General features: G+C 34.0%; 4 protein-coding genes across 4 annotated transcripts; 2 read left to right on the top strand and 2 right to left on the bottom strand.

Moving 5' to 3' along the window:
• Window positions 1-1,240: 1,240 nt before the first annotated feature.
• Window positions 1,241-4,640, bottom strand: LOC140043825 (juvenile hormone acid O-methyltransferase-like). The gene is made up of 4 exons (XM_072088294.1): window positions 4,451-4,640; window positions 2,425-2,747; window positions 1,653-1,794; window positions 1,241-1,453 (listed from the first exon to the last, which is right to left on the bottom strand). Exons 1-4 carry the CDS (start codon window positions 4,623-4,625, stop codon window positions 1,254-1,256), a joined length of 840 nt encoding a protein of 279 aa, XP_071944395.1. The 5' UTR covers window positions 4,626-4,640; the 3' UTR covers window positions 1,241-1,253.
• Window positions 4,641-7,061: 2,421 nt separating this feature from the next.
• LOC140043824 (pre-mRNA-splicing factor SPF27-like) lies at window positions 7,062-12,538 on the top strand. The gene is made up of 7 exons (XM_072088293.1): window positions 7,062-7,164; window positions 8,709-8,872; window positions 9,825-9,926; window positions 10,274-10,333; window positions 10,840-10,933; window positions 11,343-11,380; window positions 11,707-12,538. The coding sequence occupies exons 1-7, from the start codon at window positions 7,090-7,092 to the stop codon at window positions 11,846-11,848; spliced, it is 675 nt and encodes a 224-aa protein (XP_071944394.1). The 5' UTR covers window positions 7,062-7,089; the 3' UTR covers window positions 11,849-12,538.
• Window positions 12,539-12,653: 115 nt separating this feature from the next.
• LOC140043823 (sigma non-opioid intracellular receptor 1-like) lies at window positions 12,654-15,924 on the bottom strand. The gene is made up of 4 exons (XM_072088292.1): window positions 15,743-15,924; window positions 15,172-15,372; window positions 14,539-14,631; window positions 12,654-14,170 (listed from the first exon to the last, which is right to left on the bottom strand). Exons 1-4 carry the CDS (start codon window positions 15,879-15,881, stop codon window positions 13,944-13,946), a joined length of 660 nt encoding a protein of 219 aa, XP_071944393.1. The 5' UTR covers window positions 15,882-15,924; the 3' UTR covers window positions 12,654-13,943.
• A 151-nt stretch (window positions 15,925-16,075) lies between these two features.
• Window positions 16,076-21,081, top strand: LOC140045180 (mitotic spindle assembly checkpoint protein MAD2B-like). The gene is made up of 8 exons (XM_072089981.1): window positions 16,076-16,284; window positions 16,901-17,019; window positions 17,724-17,795; window positions 18,290-18,390; window positions 18,928-19,022; window positions 20,197-20,273; window positions 20,624-20,716; window positions 20,944-21,081. Exons 1-8 carry the CDS (start codon window positions 16,254-16,256, stop codon window positions 20,980-20,982), a joined length of 627 nt encoding a protein of 208 aa, XP_071946082.1. The 5' UTR covers window positions 16,076-16,253; the 3' UTR covers window positions 20,983-21,081.

Raw genomic sequence — 21,081 nt, 5'->3', positions numbered from 1 at the left:
TAAAGCTCTGTCCACACTATTAAACTTTATGTTACAAAAAAATAAATGTGATATGCCCGGAAATATGGACATGATGTTTTCTACCATATTTGGGCATATCACTACCATATTTGGGTACATAACACTTTTTTTGTCATTAACTAGTATGATACGGTAGTGTTGACAGAGCTTATATCAAAGATCAAGTAGGCCACCGACCAATGTAGACCTACCAAACCATATTTTGATTGTTGATAGATATAGGCTACTTTTGGGGGTAAAAACTGATCATACAAGCGATATTTGTTATGTTAGTTGCATGACTTGTCTTCCATGGGTGTATGTTTTAGCCAATAGTATTATTTGAACAAAATAGGACCAACGATACTAGCGATGCTACATGATGTAAACGTGTAAACGACGGGCACGTTAGTTAATACAGTAGTAGGCCTATACGGTACATACTGACATGCATAAGGCCCGGCTGTAATCACCAATTACACTTTGATATATTATCTTTTGATTAAATATTTAATGATAGACCCTAATTTCCTTTAAGTGGAAGTCACTTATAGGAGAATTTTTTTTAATTAGTTTGTGTGTGTCTTTCCCGTGATTTAGTGAATATACGGGATATGATCTTTTATTTATCCACTTTGACGACGTTATGAATAAAACAAACATAATCATTATTAATTGATAACTACCAGCATGCCAATGTTTATTGTAAAGACAATGAATGATTCAAATATAGTTTTTGCATATCCAATTAGATTCATATCGTTTGCATTTTATGTAAGGCCTGTTTAGACGATACAACGACGATAGTACATTTTCTCACTTTCAAAACAAACATTCATAGGACTATAATATTTATTTCTGAAAAATAAGTTCATTCAAATAATAATAATGATCAAAAATGACATTTATATGATACACGATTTATGTGTGTTATAAACGATCGTGAGATATGAAGTTAAAGAGGGAATAAATTCGTTTGAAGGATTCTCCAACAATGATGGGGCTAAAGTTGCCAATGCTTTCAATCCAACAACCGGTGTGTATAAACCAGATGGACTGTGGTGGTAATGGCTAGAGGTACTCTCGAACATTTCCGAAAATCCCAATTTACATTATTGACTATTCGCGTCCAGACAAATTGTGTTCTATCAATTACAATTAAGTCTGTTTTTAAATTCATTGATTGACTAAAGTTTTGTTTATTGGACACCTGACATAGCTATACAATTGTCCACACAGAAACATTCATCACTCTATTGTTGTGCTTCACATCCATGCGTTGTCCATTTTGGTTTTGTTGCTCGGAACACCATTATGTCGAGACCAATGTATCTGTTTCCTCGTTGGTTAACAGGAAAGTTCTCATAGCACCAGTCAGTAGCATCTGCCACAATCTCAGACCGATACTGTTCTGGAACGTACTTTACATGACCAACAAGTGTGCGGACATAATCTGAAACCCAACAATGGTTAGTAATAATCGTTTCATACGGCAACCCATCATATCGCTGTATTGTGATTTTTAGTCGCGTGCAACGCGACTCTTCAGCTCACTATGTCGGTCGGTCGGTTGGTCGGTAAACACTAACTTGAGCACGCAACTGCAGCCATGTATATGGCCTTGTTGTGTTGATAACACAGAAAATACTTACCTCTTAACTGCTCTTTGCTAAGGATATCCATTTCACTACAGGGCGTGTGTAGGAAGCCCTCGACCTCTTCAAAACCAACCAATTTCAACAATTGAATATTTTCGTCCAGTGTTAAATGATTATACATCTTGTGTTGGTAACCCTAAGGAATGTATCAATAAACATACATTTCTTTAAGTCTTAGTGAAAAATATTATCTTACAAGAAGAATTTTAAAATTGTAATAAATAGACGTAGGCCGTACATTAATTAATTGACATACACTACTGGTATAATATTATGATAGAAGATAAATTACTTTAACGTTCGAAGATGCGATCTCAGGCCAATTCTCAACATGTTTTCATTAGAAGATTTAGGCCTACGCTTAGAAGAATGATACCGTAAAACGTCGAAAAGAAGCCCACGCTTCTTTTTTTATTAGACTTTTGGGTGATCTTCTTTTCGAGATTACTTTTGCAAACTAAAAGCTGTAAATTTGTGAATTACACTTATACATTAGTATGATTTTTTCGACATTACCTGCCAATTTTACATATTTGTGATCAAAATACCATAAAATAAATGTACGATATAAATTCGATCATCATTATCTGGGAACTTGTTTCTTTGATATTTAAATCTTGAAAAGAAGCCTAGTGGGCTTGATTTCGTTCGAGATGGGCTTCTTTTCGAGATTACTTTTGCAGACCAAAGAGGGAGGCTTCTATTCGATGGTTTACGGTATACTATTAAGTGGAAACAGATATATGAAATGCTTTAGGCTTCATACTTTAAGGTGTTGTTTCCATTTTATGTGATTCTCCAGGAAATGCGGAAGTTCATCTTTTCTGTGACCCAACAGTTGATGAAGTGGACCACAAACTAAAAGAAAACACTGTCCAGTTTCGCTAAGACAATCGTAAATATTTCGTAAAGCTTGTTTTCTGTCTTTGACCCAATGCAGTACATGCACAGATACGACCTTGTTGAAAGAACCTTTCCAGGTAGGAAACTTTTCAAGACAGTTTTCAATATCTGTAATTTCGTATGACACATTTTCTCGTTGGTATTTTCGTCGTGCAACTTCTATCATCTCCTTTGATATGTCATGACCTAAAGATAAAGATAATTTAAGAAACTAATTTAAAGATTCGAAAGAAAATAATTCGCCAACGGAAAGTATGAAGACAATAACATTATAACTGATTATAAAGATGAGCATGATTTAATGTGAAGTCTGGCAAGAATATTTATTTCATGAGACGAGGCTAATTTGCGTTTTTTTTTTAGTTTTAATATATGTGTGATTTGTTGTATTGCCTAGTCTAGAAGGAAACATCATTTGAACTTTGAACTAATTGTTTGTCATTATTTTGCAGACTTCAGGTTTGGTTGTTTACCTCAATTGAGAAAATCAACACTGCATAATACAATTTCTTGAATCTTAATTTTCTTCGAAATCTAGCAACCGCTCATTATAAATTGCTGCATCGCGCTTTTATAGAACATATTGTTAAAAAAACACTACTCTTGGGTTTTTCCTAAGAAACATCTAAGCAAGTCAATCAAACAACAGGACACTACTATACGCTTTTCTTAATTCATGATCAAATATGTTTGGCGCCCGATACGATTATGCCCCGCCCCTACAAGTTTGATTGATTTGCCATCCGGGCCAATTGGCTTCCACAAAATTTCATTAGAATCTATACGTGACTGGTAGTACAAAAACGGTACCATCCATAATAATTATATCCGTACACATCCATATAGCAGTACATATAGCCTGATTTAAAATTGAAAACCGTTCCCACTTTCAATATTAATTAATCAATACTTAATGAGGATGTATAAGAGGTACTCCTTTGGGGAAACATAACAATAACATTTTTGTAAGAATTTTAATGTCAACTTTGTCAAAATGAATACACGGAGAAAAAGGAAAAACTGTTAATCTGAAATATTGTACGGTAAGTGTCACGGCACGGTAAGTGTCACGGCAATTAAAAAAAAAAGCCACGGCAATTCACAAAAAAAAAAACAACACGCCAATTTTTGAATATAAAACATCACGGCTATTTACCAAAATACCACGGCAACTTGAAAATGAAACGCCACGGCAAATCAAAGGAAACACCACGGCAAACTACAGAATAATACCACTTTTGCCGTCCGTGATGTTTTATTCTTAATTTTCCGTGACGTTTTATTTTCAAATTTGCGTGGCTTCTTTTTTTTGTAAATTGCCGTGTTTTTTCTTTTAAATTGCCATGGCTTGAAAAAAAATGCCGTGAAACTTACAGGCCACTGTAATAGTATGTCTACTATTCGATTAAATACATTTAAAAAATCAGATGATTATTTAATCTTCATATTCATAAAAAAAACAGACACGTCAGAACACTTAAATAATAAAACGTTTTTGCAGTCAAAGAATCAAATTTGTTTCTTCAGTTATCTGCTCAACTTATACAGTACGGTCATTTGTCATATGTTTTTTTAATAATGATTCCAACCAAGTAGAGTTTTCTTATACAATTTTAAAATTCGACTGGATTATTTTCACCCACTCGTCGACCATAGTTCTGGTGGTGAAACTTTAATCGACTTAAAACGGGAGGTACAGTCAGTGTACTCTGGCTGGTGTGCGAACACAACCCAGTGGATTCGTATTAGTGTTCAGTGCATCTTTTGGAAGACTAGAAATAACCAGGTGGCCTATTTCCATCCCCTTTCATTAATTGTTACAGAACTTATCTACTGGGTTTTTTTTTGTATCCAACCTATACTGACAACAAACCTGTATAACTACTCACCAATTACTGAATGAGCAATGGCTCCCATCTCATAGACCAAATCACCAGTTCCACAACCAACATCCAAAATACGGTCATTTGCATCGATTGTCAAATGGCGTTGCACGTAAAGCTTAAATGACATTCGTTGTACATCTCTAGTTTTAGAGTACAGCTTAGCTTCTTCTGAATTCATTTCGAAATACGCGGAACAAATATCAATGTACCATTTACACAAAAGAAGTATGAACGTATGTTTAAATAACTAATACATGCAATTATAAGCTAATCCATAACCATTATAACCTAAAAACAATTTACTTACAAAGGTTAGAGACGGTAAAATCAATGGCGCCAGGAGACGGTTGTTAAGCGGAAACGGAACGTCGATGCTATTGAATTTTACCTATCCGGGATAATTTAGAATCAAAATGAAATTACATTTTCTCACCTTCTGGTGTTTTTAAATTAATTCTGATTCCCAGCAGTATATCGATATGCGGTGGAGTTTATCCGTGTAAATTGCCTCTGCATGCTCACCCTTTTCTTCTAACGCTTTATCTACACTACATCTACATCTACACATGTGATGTTCCCAAATATGGTAGTGTTATTATGCTTAAAGATGTATTGTCCCTTTGACTAATTCCGAAAAAAAAATTTTTTTTTATTTCGAAAAAAAGTGGATCATTTTGAAGTATCATAATAGTTATTAACTTTCACCAAAAATTAGTCAAAAAAAAATAATTTAACCGAAATACAGATGTTTTTTTGTTCAAAAAATAACTTTGACTTCCAGTCAAAGTTTTCAATCAAAACATATCCCATAATGCGCTTGTTTGGCTACTCTGTATGTATAATCATAAAACTTCCTTGCGATCTGTGTGAAAACACCTTCTCAACCGTGATAAGTTGTAAACAATCCTAATTAGCATCATGCATAATGCATACTCATGGTTTGAAATCTTTGTTTACTTTCGCTTGCGACGATTTCTCAGACGAAATGTAATCTAATTAATTTACCTGTTAATTACGTAAACTGTTGTTTTTGGCTCGAATTTTCGACTTAAAGTGAATAACTTTAATATTACTTTGATATGGTCATTTTAAATTTAGAATATTTTTTTTTTCATTTTTTGTGTTTCAAGGGACAATACATCTGGTAGTGATATGACATCATATTTTTTTGTCACATAAAGTTTGCTAAGAGTAGAAGACAGAGGTTTAGTGTCATTGAATTGATAATTATGTGTAATAATTGACAAATAAACACAAACAATCCTACGCACAAACCTAAGCACACCTCTGACGACCTATTTGGTACATTGCATACACCGCCACAACAATGAAATTATATAAGTTTTTACACACACTAAAAAGCTTTGTTACCGCTTGGACGCGTCACCAACGACGCACACATAACGCAAGGTCATCGCATGATCGTCGTCTGCGTTGTGTGGATCAAGCGTGGTTCCCACTATAGAACGCAACGCAGTGACGTAAAATGTTATATTGCGTAATCACAAGTGGGAACCGACGACGCGATAGTGCTGCAAACATTGCAGGTTTGATTTCACGCAAGTGGGGGAAAACACAAGGGCATTTTTGCTTACGTCGCGTAGATTGCGTTACGTTGCGTCGCTCGTAGGAACCAGCTGATGTTTGGTTGTACGGTTCCCACTAGCGTTGGGCTGCGTCCTAGTGGGAACCACGCTTGATCCACACAACGCAGACAATGATCATGCGATGACCTTGCGTTCTGTATGCGTCGTTTGCTCCTTGCCTCGATAGTGGGAACCACGCTTAACTGCCTCCTTGTGGGAAGCCAAGCAGAGCTGCCTAATTTTGATTGCGTGTGCCTTGGCACCGTCCTGGGGTAAAGCGATGCATCATTTATAATTCCTCTTTGTAATCTAGCGTGTTACGAAAACACAGAGACCTGGACAATTAGTTTAGTTAAAAATGATACCGATCATGAATCCGGGTCGTATTGTTCTATCAAAATAAACAGTAGGCATAACGATGAACCGTCCATCAGGCCAGGATCCCGTTCGATTACGGGATCAGGATTCTGATGGGATAAAATCCTCACTATGGTCAGTCTTATAAGATATTATAATATCTCTATGTAGGAACCGACTGAACGGTTTTCAAAAACTATCAAAGGACGGCGGAGGCTGTGATCTCTGAACATCATGGCGCATAACTGCTAGTTTGTATTATTATTATTCTGCAAAGAAAAAGGTTTCGTGTAAAATGTATTTTATATAATTTTAAAATATGGAATACAATAGGTTTGTTTAATTTTGTTATTATGGCACGCCAGAGGAACGTATCTATCAAGTTGTCACACGTCGAGACACACACGTCGCTCTCTCGTGTCGAGTAGCCTATACAAACATCGTTCATATCGAGTTTTTATACATCGGGCCCAAAAAAAAGCATTCAAGAAACTTTTAATGCAAATTTTATTGAGTACAGTTTTGCACGTTTAATATTTTAATTGTCATCTACACATGCTGCAGCTGTCTGCATGTTTTAAAAAAATTTCTAAAATCGGTAGAGTGCCCTCATAAGGTAAAGCGTGTTTTTGTCGAGTAAACATAGGTCAGATCATACCAACAAACAATTTTGTTAAGCGCATTAAAAAAAAACGAAACATGGCGGGTGAGGTAATTGTTGATGCTTTGCCGTATTACGATCAAGGTTACGATGAGCCTGGCGTAAGAGAAGCGGTAAGAACGTTATTTAGGATTTATCTATATTCTGAATAGACACTGGTCAGTCTAGGCCCTAGTACTCTTGGTAGACGGCTTGTATCTAAGGCTAAAACTAAGATACTAGAGGCTAGTAGGCCTAGCTAGCCGGCCCTAGCTAGCTAGGCTACTAGCCTAGTAAGTTAGGCTGCCGCCTACTACTAGAGGATAAGCCTAGTTCTTTTTGTTTTTTGGCGGAGGCTTGCCATCATACCATATCATACACGGTGTATTCCTCATACACTACCATAAAGTGTACAGTACGTCGTGTTCGGCCGCAATGTTTGAATGCCCATACATAATTAATACGTCATGTATGACGTGCCAACTGTCCCACTTGTTCTGGGGCGGATTGCTATAAGCGGTCTGTAAACAGTCTTAGCGCTTAGCCGGCTATAATTCGTGACGTAGCAAGTAGTCTTTATTTATAGACCATTGCTATACCGCGGTCTGACCTGTAAACGGTCTTTAAAATTAAAGCCTACTCGAAGGAGTCTTAAAACAGTCTTAAACCTCTCTTTTTGTTGCTTTTACGTATTATTTATCGTCAAAGACAACCAATTAAACGAGTTTTAAGTGTTAAATCAAATAATAACGGTGATTTTATTCTTATATAGGCCTAGAATGGATTTTCTCGCGTAGAAATGTACGTACTGTTATGATTGTGAATTGAACAAGCGGGACGAACATTACCTTATTTGGTATTCTACGCGCAAACTACGCCCTCAATTTGTTACTTTACGCGGTCTTATCCAAGACTCTTTTATAGCAATGGTCTATCAGGAGTGGCTTTAATAAGACCGTCTATCTGATAAAGCCGGCTTTAATCGGGGAGTTAAGACCATCAGTTAAGACTGTTTTATAGCAATCCACCCCTGGTCTTCTCAGTGGATTATTCCATTTGAAATGTGGGTGCATTCTAGTAAATTTAAATCAAACACCACCACCAGGTCCAGTTTAAAGTTTAGTTATTGCACGCATTCATAATGATTTAACGTTATGGCTAAAGATACGGTACCGTATCCATACTTTTAAAAACTAAAGGTACGGTAATTATAGAGGGCGCTATGTAATGTGGATGTTAATCAAAAATAGGTTATTGCATTGGTTTTCTGCAAGCCAGCTGTGTAGCCTGGTGGGCATGTGATGAGGCTTTGGCTTAAGGGGTTGGAGGTTCGATACTCTTCTTGACGTCTTTTTTTTATTTTAGTTTTTAATTTAAGAGAGATTATTTAGAGGGTTAGGTTTTTAATATTTAGGAAGGAGTTTAATATTTAGGAAGGAGTTTAATATTTAGGAACGAGTTTTATATTTAGGAACGAATTTTATATTTAGGTACGAGTTTTAGGAATGCAATTTTACCGTACTTTTAGCAAACGGAAGCGCCCTCTATAATTACCGTATCTTTAGTTTTTAAAAATATGGATACGGTACCGTATCTTTAGCAACGGCGATGATCAAAACCATTTGATTTGTTTAATCGATATGTTGAGATGCAAGTCTAATTTATGTTTTTTTTAAAGGCATATGCACTAGTTGAAGAAGAAACAAGACGTTATCGGCCAACCAAAAACTATTTGGAGCATTTGCCGGTCATTGAGTATGTGCCAATCGAGACGGAGGTGATGAAGAATGAGTTTGAAAGGCTCTCTGCTAGACTACCTATGGAAATGCTTAGTATGAAAAGGTTAGTATTTTGTACTGGAAAAAAAATAGGGAGTTATGATTGGTCGCCATAAATCAGTAATGCACTTGTCAATTGTATGACCCACTATACGACCCCCGAAGTGCGTTATACCTTATGAATACCATTACTAACCAGTGCCTAAAAAATATGACTTACCTTTAGGTGACCATGATGCACCCAATTTGACGCAGCAATTTTGACGCACTTTGACCATGTTGTTTATGATATGGTGGGTGGTAAAGTGACGGACATTGACACACCATTGTTCATTGATGTGACGTACCTTCTAGGTTTTTTAACGCACCCCTGTGTCAGTAATTATTTGTAAATGGCGCACCTCTCCCGGGGGTCGTATAGTGGGTCATACAATTGACTAAACATAGTTGATTTACAGCGACCAATCAGTGGCAGATCCAGCACTTTGAAATAGTAGAGGGGCCTAAAAACTGAAATTAGTGTCCTATCTTTTACACTACATTACAAGATTTAGTGCACTGGTGTAACCTTATACATGTCTCGAATAATGAACTGGGTTCTTTAAAGTGCACACGGGCAAACTGTGTATATTGCACCTATGGTTTATGATATAGTCCTTATCCGAGAAGACTAGTTCCACAACTAAAACTAGGAGCAAGTAAGCTTCGAACCCATGCTGATATTGTTGGCTCTTTACAGTAGGTACAGTAAACATTAATGTACTATAAGGTCTCCTTGTTAAAAAAATCCTAGATCTGCCCCCTGTAAATAGACACTAGTTTTAAAATAATTTTTGTTTGTGTTAATACTGTACCTAAAATAGAGGATTACTATTAAAAAACCACAGCAACCTGTTTGTTGGACAGTATGTTATTATTATTATTATTAACATTTCTTTACTCAAGGTAGCCCAAACAGTTTTAACCGCTTGGCCATTTGACTCGCTAATCTAATTGATCAAATTGATTATTTGCAGGTATGAATTACCGCCACCACCATCAGGCCGACAAAATGATATCACAGCATGGAATGAATGTGTTGATAACTCAATGGCTCAGCTGGAACATCAGTCTGCGAGGTAAGACGATCATCAGACTCTCTTTCTATGCTCTGATGACTTACTTTCAAAAACTTTTGAAACAAGACAGTCCACTGTTATGAAACATAAGATCCCTTTTGTAAAAAAGGAGAGTTACCTCACCTTTTTGTGTTAGTGGAACAAATATATGGAACATTTTGCACGTTAATTTGAGAACCGAGACTTCTTTAAGGATTTTCAAATCAAAATTGTTTGATGTATTTATTAATTTTAACTAAGTCTCTGCTGAGTTTGTAACAATGTATAATGTTGCATGCAGGGCCTCAATGAAAAACCAGTTTTCAATGTTAACTTAGTAATTTGAATGATTTATTCCCAAAATTCAGAATAGCTAACTTGGAATTGATGTCAAGATATGGAGCTAATTCCTGGAAATTACACAATGAGTAAGTACCGTATGATTACTGTAAAGGTCTATGCCTATCCTACAGTATCTATATAAAGCAACAGATGCCTAGAAAAGAGAGACAAATTAGAAACACCCTGTGTTATAAATGATACAGTCCACAAACTTAAATTATTTAATAGTTATCAAGTTTTATGCCAAGTCTATCCTATCTGGATAAAGCAATAAATGCCTAGAAAAGAGAGAGAGAGACAAATTGGAGACACCCTGTGTATAAATGGTACAGTCCACAAACTCAAGTGAGATTATTTAATAATGTTTAAGTTACTAAAGCTCTGTCTACACTATCAAACTTTATGTGACAAAAAAATGTGATGTGCCCATATATGGACATGATGATGTCATAAATTATCACTACCATATTTAGGCATATCACTTTCATATTTGGGCACTTTTTTCATAAAATTAGTTTTTGATAGTGTTGACAGAGCTTTAGGCTAACACTAATAGATAGAGCTTAATAATGAATAATTTGTAAACTTTCAGAGTATTGGTAAAAATGTTGGATAATGCTCAGAAAATACAACAATCTTTACGGAAAAGAATTCAAGAAATTAATTGGAAAAGGAAAAATGATCAGGTTGGTTGAAAATTATCATCAAATAAATTATACAGGAGGCTAGTATCTGGGTTGTTATCGTGTTTCTAACGTTTTTCGACGTTAAGAAAATTGATTTATATATTTTAATTGGATGTTAATCTGCATGTTCGTACCATGACCTATTTTGTGGATGATAAATTCACAATGATATATTCAGTATTAAGCTCTGTCTACACTATCAAACATAATGTGAAACAAAATTTTGATGTGCCCATATATGGACATGATGATGCCATATCACTATTATATTTGGACATATCACTACCATATTGGGGTACATCACACTTTTTTTGTCAAAGTAGTTTGATGTGTAGACAGAGCTTTACGCACTTGGTAGAAACAATGTACACAATTGCTTATTTTAGTTTCAATTTTGTCTTTATTTTAGATAATTGCTGGTGGAGAACTTAGGCAGTTGGAAGAAAGGTAAAATATTTTTATTTTAATAATTTTATATTTTATTTCAAATGTACAGTAATTGTCGGCCCCAAAATCGCCCCAAAAAAAACAAATAAAAAGTATAATTTTAAATTCATTTATTTGTGTCCAATCAGAAAAAAATTCGCTAAACATTTATTTAATAACTTGATTTTGTATAGAACTTGCACAATGCATGATGGAAAGGGTTTGGGTTCACGTACAAACACCAAATCACGTACGCATCGTGATGTTTGCTTTAAAATCCTTCCCACCATGCATCACACATGCTATTTGCGATAAACCTTATAATGTCGTCTCAATTATATTCACAGTTGGATTTCACTTGTGGCCAAAAACTATGAGATTGAACGAGTCTGCATGGAACTACAGCAAGAAATAACGGAGTTGAAGGAACAAGAACGGAAATTACGTGGAAGAGGGCCAGCGGTGGTTGAGGAAAATAAAACAGACTGAACCGTAAAATAACCCAATACAATACAACGAAACAAGATCTATCTTAGGTGAAAGCATAAGAAATGATATTTTGTACTCTACCCATGAATTGAGAATATAAATGTAGGAGATATTTCAGTTCTAAGCTGTATGTATAATGTCTTGTAAAAATAATTCCAGGATAGCCAGTCGAAAATTTAATACAGTACCAGACTAGTCTGATCTGTACCTGCTGTACAAACCATTTTATGAGTTTTTGTTCAGCTTGTTGGGCAGTAGGTTATGGCTATGAGCGCTCACTGGCTAAACCCAGGGGCCCCAGAGCATGAGCAGTCCAATGCAATTACCCAGCATTGGAGGGTCCCTTAAGAGTTCTAATCCAAAGCCTTTTCTCCCTACATTATGCCACTGTTTTGGAGGTTTCAGAGTGTTTGTTTAGGCTAGCACCACTTTTACCCGTTGACTATCCCGGTGACTGAAAATGAAATGGCAAGCCCCAATTGCTGTTATTTTGTTAAAGGCAGGCAGTGGGAATTCATACTTAAATCTGTGTTCTAATCTTTTCTAAGCTAAACAATTTACGACTATTGTAAAGATGCATTGGTGTATTTTTCTTCTTTTCATAGGGTCAACTAAAACTAATGTTTAAACATGTTCTCAAGCTAAAAACTGAGACAAATTTTTAAAATAAAATACAATTAAGACAGAAAAGTGTTTGTTTATTTTATTTCTTTATTTATTATTCTCATAGTTTGTAACACATTTGTTTATAAGATTAATTTAAATGGCCTTCCATTGTTCTTATATAGCAGACAAAAATGGATGGTGTTCAATTTTGATAAAATACTGTTATTTTATAAAATCAATTAAAATATATTGTTTCAGTGTTAAAATTTCTTAAAATGTTTAAATAATCTTCATGATTTGCATACATTAAAATTGCTTAAAAGTTATTATATTTGTATGTTTTAAAGCAAAGATTGTTATTAAGGCTAGATTTCATAAAATTGCTTAAAAGGTGTTTAAACTAAAGATTTTATAAGCCAAATAATACCACAAACGGAGCAGGATTACTTTTTAATCTGGCCATTGTTTCTGTTTAATTTATACTATTTTATGAAGAAGTATATAACAACGTTTAATACAGTACGCCTACTGTTTGATAGATATTTAAATAAATAGCTCAAAGATGAAATAATCAATTGATAAAATACATACACATAGCACACGCGCAGTGATGTAGTACTTTTGTAAAGGCAGGCTTTAAACTAACATATCTGTTTTGCAGTAATATAACCCATATTGCATTGAAGAATTGGTTGTATGTTTCTTTCCTATAGAATTTGTTTTTAGAAGATGTATTGTCCCTTGAAACACAAAAAAATGAAAGTCAAAATATTCTAAATTTAAAGTGGCCATATCAAAGTAATATTAAAGTTATTCACTTTAAGTCGAAAATTCGAGCCAAAAACAACAAGTTTACGTAATTAACAGGTAAATTAGTTTAATTACATTTCATCTGGAAAATCGTCACGAGCGAAAGTAAACAAAGATTTCAAACCATGAGTACGCATTATGCATATGCTAAATTAGGATTGTTTACAACTCGTCACGGTTAAGAAGGTATTTTCACACAGATCATGAGGAAGTTTTATGATTATGCATACACAGAGTAGCCAAACAAGTGCGTTTCATTATGGGATATGTTTTGATTGAAAACTTTGACTGGAAGTCAAAGTTATTTTTTTAACTAAAAAACGTCTGTATTTCAGTTAAATTTTTTTTTTTCCTAAAAATTTTTGGTGATAGTTAATAACTATTATGATACTTCAAAATGACCCACCTTTTTTCGAAATCTTTTATTTTTTATTTTTTTTGGAATTAGTCAAAGGGACAATACATCTTTAATCTAGCTTTCAACTTAATAACAATCTTTGTTTTAAAACATACAAATTTAATATGTTTAGGAATTTTATGCCAAAATTATTCTACTGCAGTTACTGTATTTTTTATTACAATAAATCATAATTTGTATCAAAAATGTTACGAGCAATCCCAGCATGCTAAATATGTAGTTACTGCAGTAACTGCAGTATAATAATTTTGACACAGTTCCTTAATTTAGGAAAGAGTTTAGATAGAATTGTCCTTCTAATAGTAATGCTTTCCCATAGATTCTGAATGTATAAAATAAAGTTAGTATATCCTGTGTACCGAAAAGAGTGTCGGAGAGTGCGAAGGGCACTGTTGATGGGATAAAGCCACGTCCGTATTCTACCATCCACGTCCCTGCCGACCACTGAACAGACGTTGCTTCACCCCAGGCATGAAGTAGTGTGGTACCTAACGAAACAAACAAAGACAGATATTTATTTATTAAACTTTCTTTCACAAGGGTAGCTCCAACAGCTGTCCTACAGCAGTACGGCTGACTTGAAGAGACCCTCTTAAAAACTATACAAAAATATAGACGACAAACCATATAAAGGTGAAAGTCGTTTTCAAGTCAATTCTAGTGACCATCTCAGCCCCAAGTCAACTGCCCTAAAGTCAACTGGCCCTGCATCAACTTTGCCACAGAGCTAATTGGTCAACACCGGTACCAGTAAAATGTGGAAAATGAGGCAGAATTGATTTGAGTTGGCTGGCGTGCTATGGATTGCATGGTGGGGTACAACTGCATAACTATATTAAATTTTTGCTCCACTAACCTGGATAGTAGACTTGGCTTTCTGTTGTTTCTTCTTTCCATTGTCTAAATGTTCCTGTCATAATTGTATCAGATATATTGGCCCAATATCGACCTGCATTAAATAATTATTACAAAATAAATGTTTGAAGCAAAAGGTATAAACAATAAAAATGTGCAATAATAAAACAAATACTTATTATCTTCAATTACTATTTATCATTTATCATTATTTAACAAAAAATTACTTTAATTATTTTTTTATTTTTGTTTTTGTTTTTTATTTAAAGACGTATTATCCCCAAAAACAAAAAATGAAGATTAATAAAAAAAAGAAGAATTTTGAAGTTTTAATAAAGTTAATCACTTCCATGGAAAAATAAAAAAAATGTTTTCACTTATAAAAATACAAAATAAATGGTTAACTTCAACCAAAAACCAATTGAGTGACTTTTTTCTAGTCAATTTGACTATTTTTGTGCTTTAAATTACATACAGTTTTTCAGGTAAATATATTTTTGTTGGATCCATTTTTTTGTCAAAGTGAGCAACTATTATTATGTGACAGCATATTTGACAAAAAATTAAAAAATGAATTTTTTTCTGGGGACAATATTATATCTTTTAACGAAAAGATAAAAAAAAAGAACATTACCAGAATGGCCACCAGTATCAACCGCTGTGCCGAAAAACAGAACATATTCAGTGACGGATGCGTGCAGAATACATATAGACCCCATCCATCCCCCAGCATTCATAAAGATCCATTGTTCATCCTCTTTTGGTAGTATGTGGCCAGGGTATTTGTCTCTCAGTTCATTGGCAACACGATTGAAGGCTTCGTTATGAGGAAGGCCTAGAAAGAAAGTTATGGTGGCCAGCTATGTTCAACACTAAAGAGTCTTAAAATAAATGTCAACCATGCTGATGTATAAATCAAAACAAAACAAGTAAGAATTGCTTATTTAATAACCCACTATTTTAATTAAAAGTCTAGAAAACTACTAGTACTAGAAAATAAATGGCCCCATGTATGTATGGTTGGATCTAACGTAATCATAGCCTGTTTATCTATTATAATAAGTAAACATGAAGTACGTACACACTAACTGTATGAGCGCTAACTGTAATATGTACTCCCATTTCATTTCAACATTTATAATTATAATAAATTGTATTTTTAATACTCTGTTCTGCATGATATACCTAGGCATGATGATACTCACCAACATATTTTTCAGCAATTTTGGCTATTTTTTGGTCATCAAAAAGATACGATTTTGTTTCTAACCAATGTTGTATTACAAAAAAAAACACTGATCCTACAATGAAAAGTTTAAATGAAATAAACAACAAAGACTTCATAATTAATAATCAGTATACTTTCACAGAATCACATTTCATGTTTTGTTGTGTATGGATTGGATTCTCTCGACGAGACCACCTGATCATATTTGCACTGTCAGCTGACATTAAAAAACTGAATTTCTATTGGTACAATGTTTTCAATAAACAAAATAAGCACCAATCAAAAGTCAGCTTTCAGTGACTGTGTGTTGTTTGTGGGGGGGTGTGTGGGTGAGGAGGAGCAAATCATTGCGATTCGCGGTGTGGTGGCGCTATACAATCTTTGGACACCGAGAGAGGCACTTTACTTGCCCATACTTGTTGGAAGATAGAGACTGTCTGTGGCCGGCCTAAGACTAGGCCTAGGCCTACGGTACTTTATAATATACAATGGATCCTGGTAAACCAAATTTAAATGAGGGTAAATATAAAATTAACCAATTCACTTCTTTTAGCATAAATAGAAGATAGGCCTAAGGCCTATTATAGTATAGTATAGCCTAGCTAGCCTAGGCCTAACTAGCCTATCTATTAGGCCTAGCTAGGCCTAGCTAGCTAGCTAGCCTAGGCCTAGTAGGGCCGGCCTAGGCTACTATATTATTTATAGCCTAGCTAGCTAGTAGGCCTAGCTAGTAATTAGTAGGCCTAGGCCTATATAGAGGCTAGGCCTATATGAATTAAAATACCTCAGTTAGGCTAGGCCTAGCTAGGCGGGCCTATATATAGGCCTAGCTAGTAGTAGATAGGGCCTAGCTAGTTTATTAATATTATTTTAATTTAGGCTAGGCCTAGGCGTAAACTGCTGTTCTGCACTTTCTAGCCTAGCTAGGGAGAGGGGCTAGGGCCAGGCCCAGCAGGCTACAACTAACCTACTGTAGCAAGCCCAACATACAGCTAGCCTAGGTCTAGGCTAGGCTATATTATAACATTTTGTATTTATAGGTTAGATCTATCATGATGGACTGGTAGGTGGGGTTTTATTTTTATTATATTTTACTACCCTTTCCTTTCCTACTTATACTGTATTTCATTTACAGCAACAGCGGATGTCCTGTGTGAATTTTTAGAAGTGGCGCTTCACCAGATCCTTTATATTCGCAAACTCTATCCAGCAGGAATCTTTGAAAAATGTTGCAAATACAACATTCCCGTTCAGGTACTAAGGTTCTTTCAGTGAAAATTTCTCACCTGTTCTGGCAAATCAAACCAAATGTAAATGTTTCGTTTTCACGCTGCTAATGCACATATCAATTGCAGTGTGGAGCGCCGTGAAAACGTAATATCCATTGGCACCTAACCAGAACAGGTGTGAATACCTTTATTTTAGGCTTTACTAAGAACTACAGTAGTATGGCATAAAATTCGTCTGAGAAATCGTCGCAAGCGAAAGTAAACAAAGATTTCAAACCATGAGTATGCATTATGCATGATGCTAATTAGGATTGTTTACAACTCATCACGGTTGAGAAGGTGTTTTCACACAGATCACGAGGAAGTTTTATGATTATGCATACAGAGTAGCCAAACAAGCGCATTGCATTATGGGATATGTTTTGATTGAAAACTTTGACTGGAAGTCAAAGTTATTCTTTGAACAAAAAAACATCTGTATTTCGGTTAAATTACTTTTTTTTTTTGACTAATTTTTGGTGAAAGTTAATAACTATTATGATACTTCAAAATTACCCACTTTTTTTCGAAATAAAAAAAAATATTTTTTTGGGAATTAGTCAAAGGGACAATACATCTTTAATAATAAATTTGTTTTTAATATTACCAAAATTTCCACAAAAATAAATCAATAAACAACTGCAATCAATCATCAATATCAATTTGTATAATTATTTTATCTTGATTTAGATGTCGCAACATCCTGAGGTCAATAAATACATCAAAGACACCATTCTCGGTATTAAGCCACTACTGAGTAAGGTAAGTTCCTTACCTATGAGTTAAAATCGACATTATCAAAAATCTGATTAAGTGACAAAAAGTGTTGTTCAAAATATCTTTTAATCAACTTATTTTAGCATTTTTTTATTCAAATATTATCTATTATTATATTATATTCACTGAAGAAGAGCTGGTTTTGCCCAAAAGATCTGCTTACTTTATTGTTTGGATTTATTATTTGCTTATTACTTTATTTGTATCTCTCATTGAGATCTAGCCACTGATACACACAGCTTTGTCATTTTCAAAATTTTCCTTTGGATTTATTATTATATTGAAATATATCACAGAGCACAGATTTACCAATGATGATGATCATAATCATTATCATCATCATCATCATCATCATTATCATCATCATTATCACTATTATCAATATAAATAAGTTGAAACTCTGTCTGTATTGTTGTACTGTCAACCAAAACATGAAATAAAAGAAAACGAAAAAGTTCAACATGTTTTAATTGTTTTAGGATGAAGTACATGGTGTTACTGTAGTAATACTGAACTCAAGTAATAAACCAATTGAAAGATTTGTCTTTGAGATTTCTTCTCTCATGAAAAAGTCTATAAGGTAATGCTTCTTATTTAGTTACAATAGAACCTCCAGTAGGACCCACCAAGGTGTCCCTTTGATAGGAGTTTCCTAATTTGGTGCATTGATCCCTTTACAGCTCAAAATGAGGTTAAACTTTTGGGTGCAGATGAAGCATCAGAGCCAAAAAAAATGTGTATATATACAGTTTAAAGGAAAACATGAAAAACAAGGGCGCATTAAAACTGGTCTGAATAAGAATTGTTGGTAGTGTTAAAATTAAATGAAAATAAATTTATGAACAGGGGACAGACATGGGAGGGAGTGACTGTCGGTCATCGTCCTCGCGCAACGGTGCGTAACTAATACGGCTACGTTGACTGTATTATAATTTTACGCTTTACCGAACACGGGATATTCGTCGTCCTCTCCTAACCGTCGTATTTTGTAAAGTCCCTATTATTATTTAGAAAGTCTGTAGCCTAGACCTTACAAAAATAGCCAAGACTAGAACCAACTAACAACTAAAAATCTGTCTGGTATAATGAACATCTAACATTTTAATATTTTTTTTAGTGGTGATGAGTATCTTTTTGCAATTGAACAAGCGTTTAGAAGTTTTATTTTGAAGATTAATATAAGCGACTCACTACTTGACAATATAACAGAAGGTATGTTTAAAGCTATGTACTGTTAAATCTAATATGTTGAATTCATATCCGTTTAGGGTAGGCATTGTGTGTACAGCTCCTCAGAAAAAATGTAATTTCCTCCCGATATGTTGAGTTATCTCACGATAAAATACAATTTCCTCCGGATATGTTGAGTTATCTCACGATAAAATACAATTTCCTCCCGATATTTTTAGTTATCTCACAATAAATGCAATTTACTCAGATAAGTTGAGTTATCTCATGATAAAATACAATTTCCTCCCGATATTTTTAGTTATCTCACAATAAATGCAATTTACTCAGATAAGTTGAGTTATCTCATGATAAAATGCAATTTCCTCCAGATATTTTGGATAAACAAAAATATCCCAAATTTTCTACTTTCTATTACTCTAGATAAAAAAAAAGAAAATTTGCTAAATATTGGTCTGCAAGATGTTTATAATAATTCATGTATTCACGTCTGACATGTTTATTTTTAAATGCCAATACCTTTACATTTTTAATAGAGCCCTCTATGGTTGTTTTTATTTTTCGAAATATTATAGCACCCTCTATATTTTGAATATGATTTGGTAAACCTCGCGATATTTCATTTTTAATAGCACCCTCTATGATTGTATGTATTTTTCAAAATATTATAGCATCCTCTATATTTTGAATATGATTTGGTAAACCTCCCGATATTTCAATTTTAATAGCACCCTCTATGGTCGTATTTATTTTTCAAAAATATTATAGCACCCTCTATATTTTGGATAAGATTTGATTTGTTTAAAAAAATAACGCCATCTATAATTTTAATAAGATTTGGTAAAACCTCCTTAATATTTCATTTTTAATAGCACCCTCTATGGTTTTATGTTAAAAAAAAAAATTATAGCGCCATCTATATTTTGAATAAGATTTGGTATAACCTATCAATATTTCATTTTTAATAGCACCCTCTATGGTTTTATGTTTACAAAAAAATCCGCCATCTATATTTTGAATAAGATTTGGTAAAAACCTCCCAATATTTAATTTTTCCAAGTTAGGAGTTCCAGAATTTGAAGTTTAATCGTTTTCAGAAGTGATAACAAATTACCATGAAAATACAATTCTTCAACAGTTTAAACTGTTATATTTTAATATATGATCTAATATTTAACTTAATTTTATACTTTTATAGGCTGTTCCTTTGCAATTCTGGTTTACACAAAGGACAATGCTGTTATAGGTGAAATGGAGAATCAACAATTAATACAGGTATATAAAAGTTCTTTTGTATTTTCACCAATATTGCTTATAAAATAAGATCTTGTCTAACTCTTGATATAATTTTAACAAGTACATATAATTGAATTGTTAAGGTTTGGAAGTTTGTTTTGATTTGAACCACAACTTCCAGATCACTAAACCTGGTGTCCATACCGTTAGACAACCGTATGCTCTGTTGGGTATAGAGAACTGTCATTATATCATATAATGTGATTAAACTAGCTTCCATTATCTGAACTATGACACTAAATAAGGTTCTAGGCTGATTGAACTTGTGGATATCTATTCCTCCTAAGTATTGTAAACTTTTAATACACTAATTCATATTTATCTCATAGGATTTTCCATGGGTAGAAGCTGATAAATGTATTTGTTCAATGGAAGATTCAAAACTAATACCTCTGAAGTCTATGGAAAATGACTTGTTTCAGGTAATTCTATAATAAAACTCCATTATGAATTTATCTATTAATCTACACATACAAATTGTTCTTCCTTCATTTTGTCAACTTCACCGTGTCATACATACTGTTTTGTCTCATTTGCAAATGGCATTTATTGTTTCTTTGAGTCGCTCCTCTTGGAAGTGGGCACTTTTAATATTCAATATTAATTATTTTAAATTAATATTTAATATTAATAATATTGTAATTTACAGATGCAACTGAATGTTGAAGAAGTATGTGTTAAGAGGTGACATTCAGCAACCTTTATGGCAACTTCTAATGTTCTACTCTATATGTTTTCTTCCAATGAGAAACGGGTCAACACAAATGTAAATGTGAATACAAAGACA

The sequence above is a fragment of the Antedon mediterranea genome, chromosome 3 (assembly GCF_964355755.1).
Source record: "Antedon mediterranea chromosome 3, ecAntMedi1.1, whole genome shotgun sequence".
Lineage (NCBI taxonomy): Eukaryota > Metazoa > Echinodermata > Crinoidea > Comatulida > Antedonidae > Antedon > Antedon mediterranea.
The sequence above is the reverse complement of the archived record's forward strand: the minus strand, read 5'-3'. Positions and strand labels throughout refer to the sequence as shown.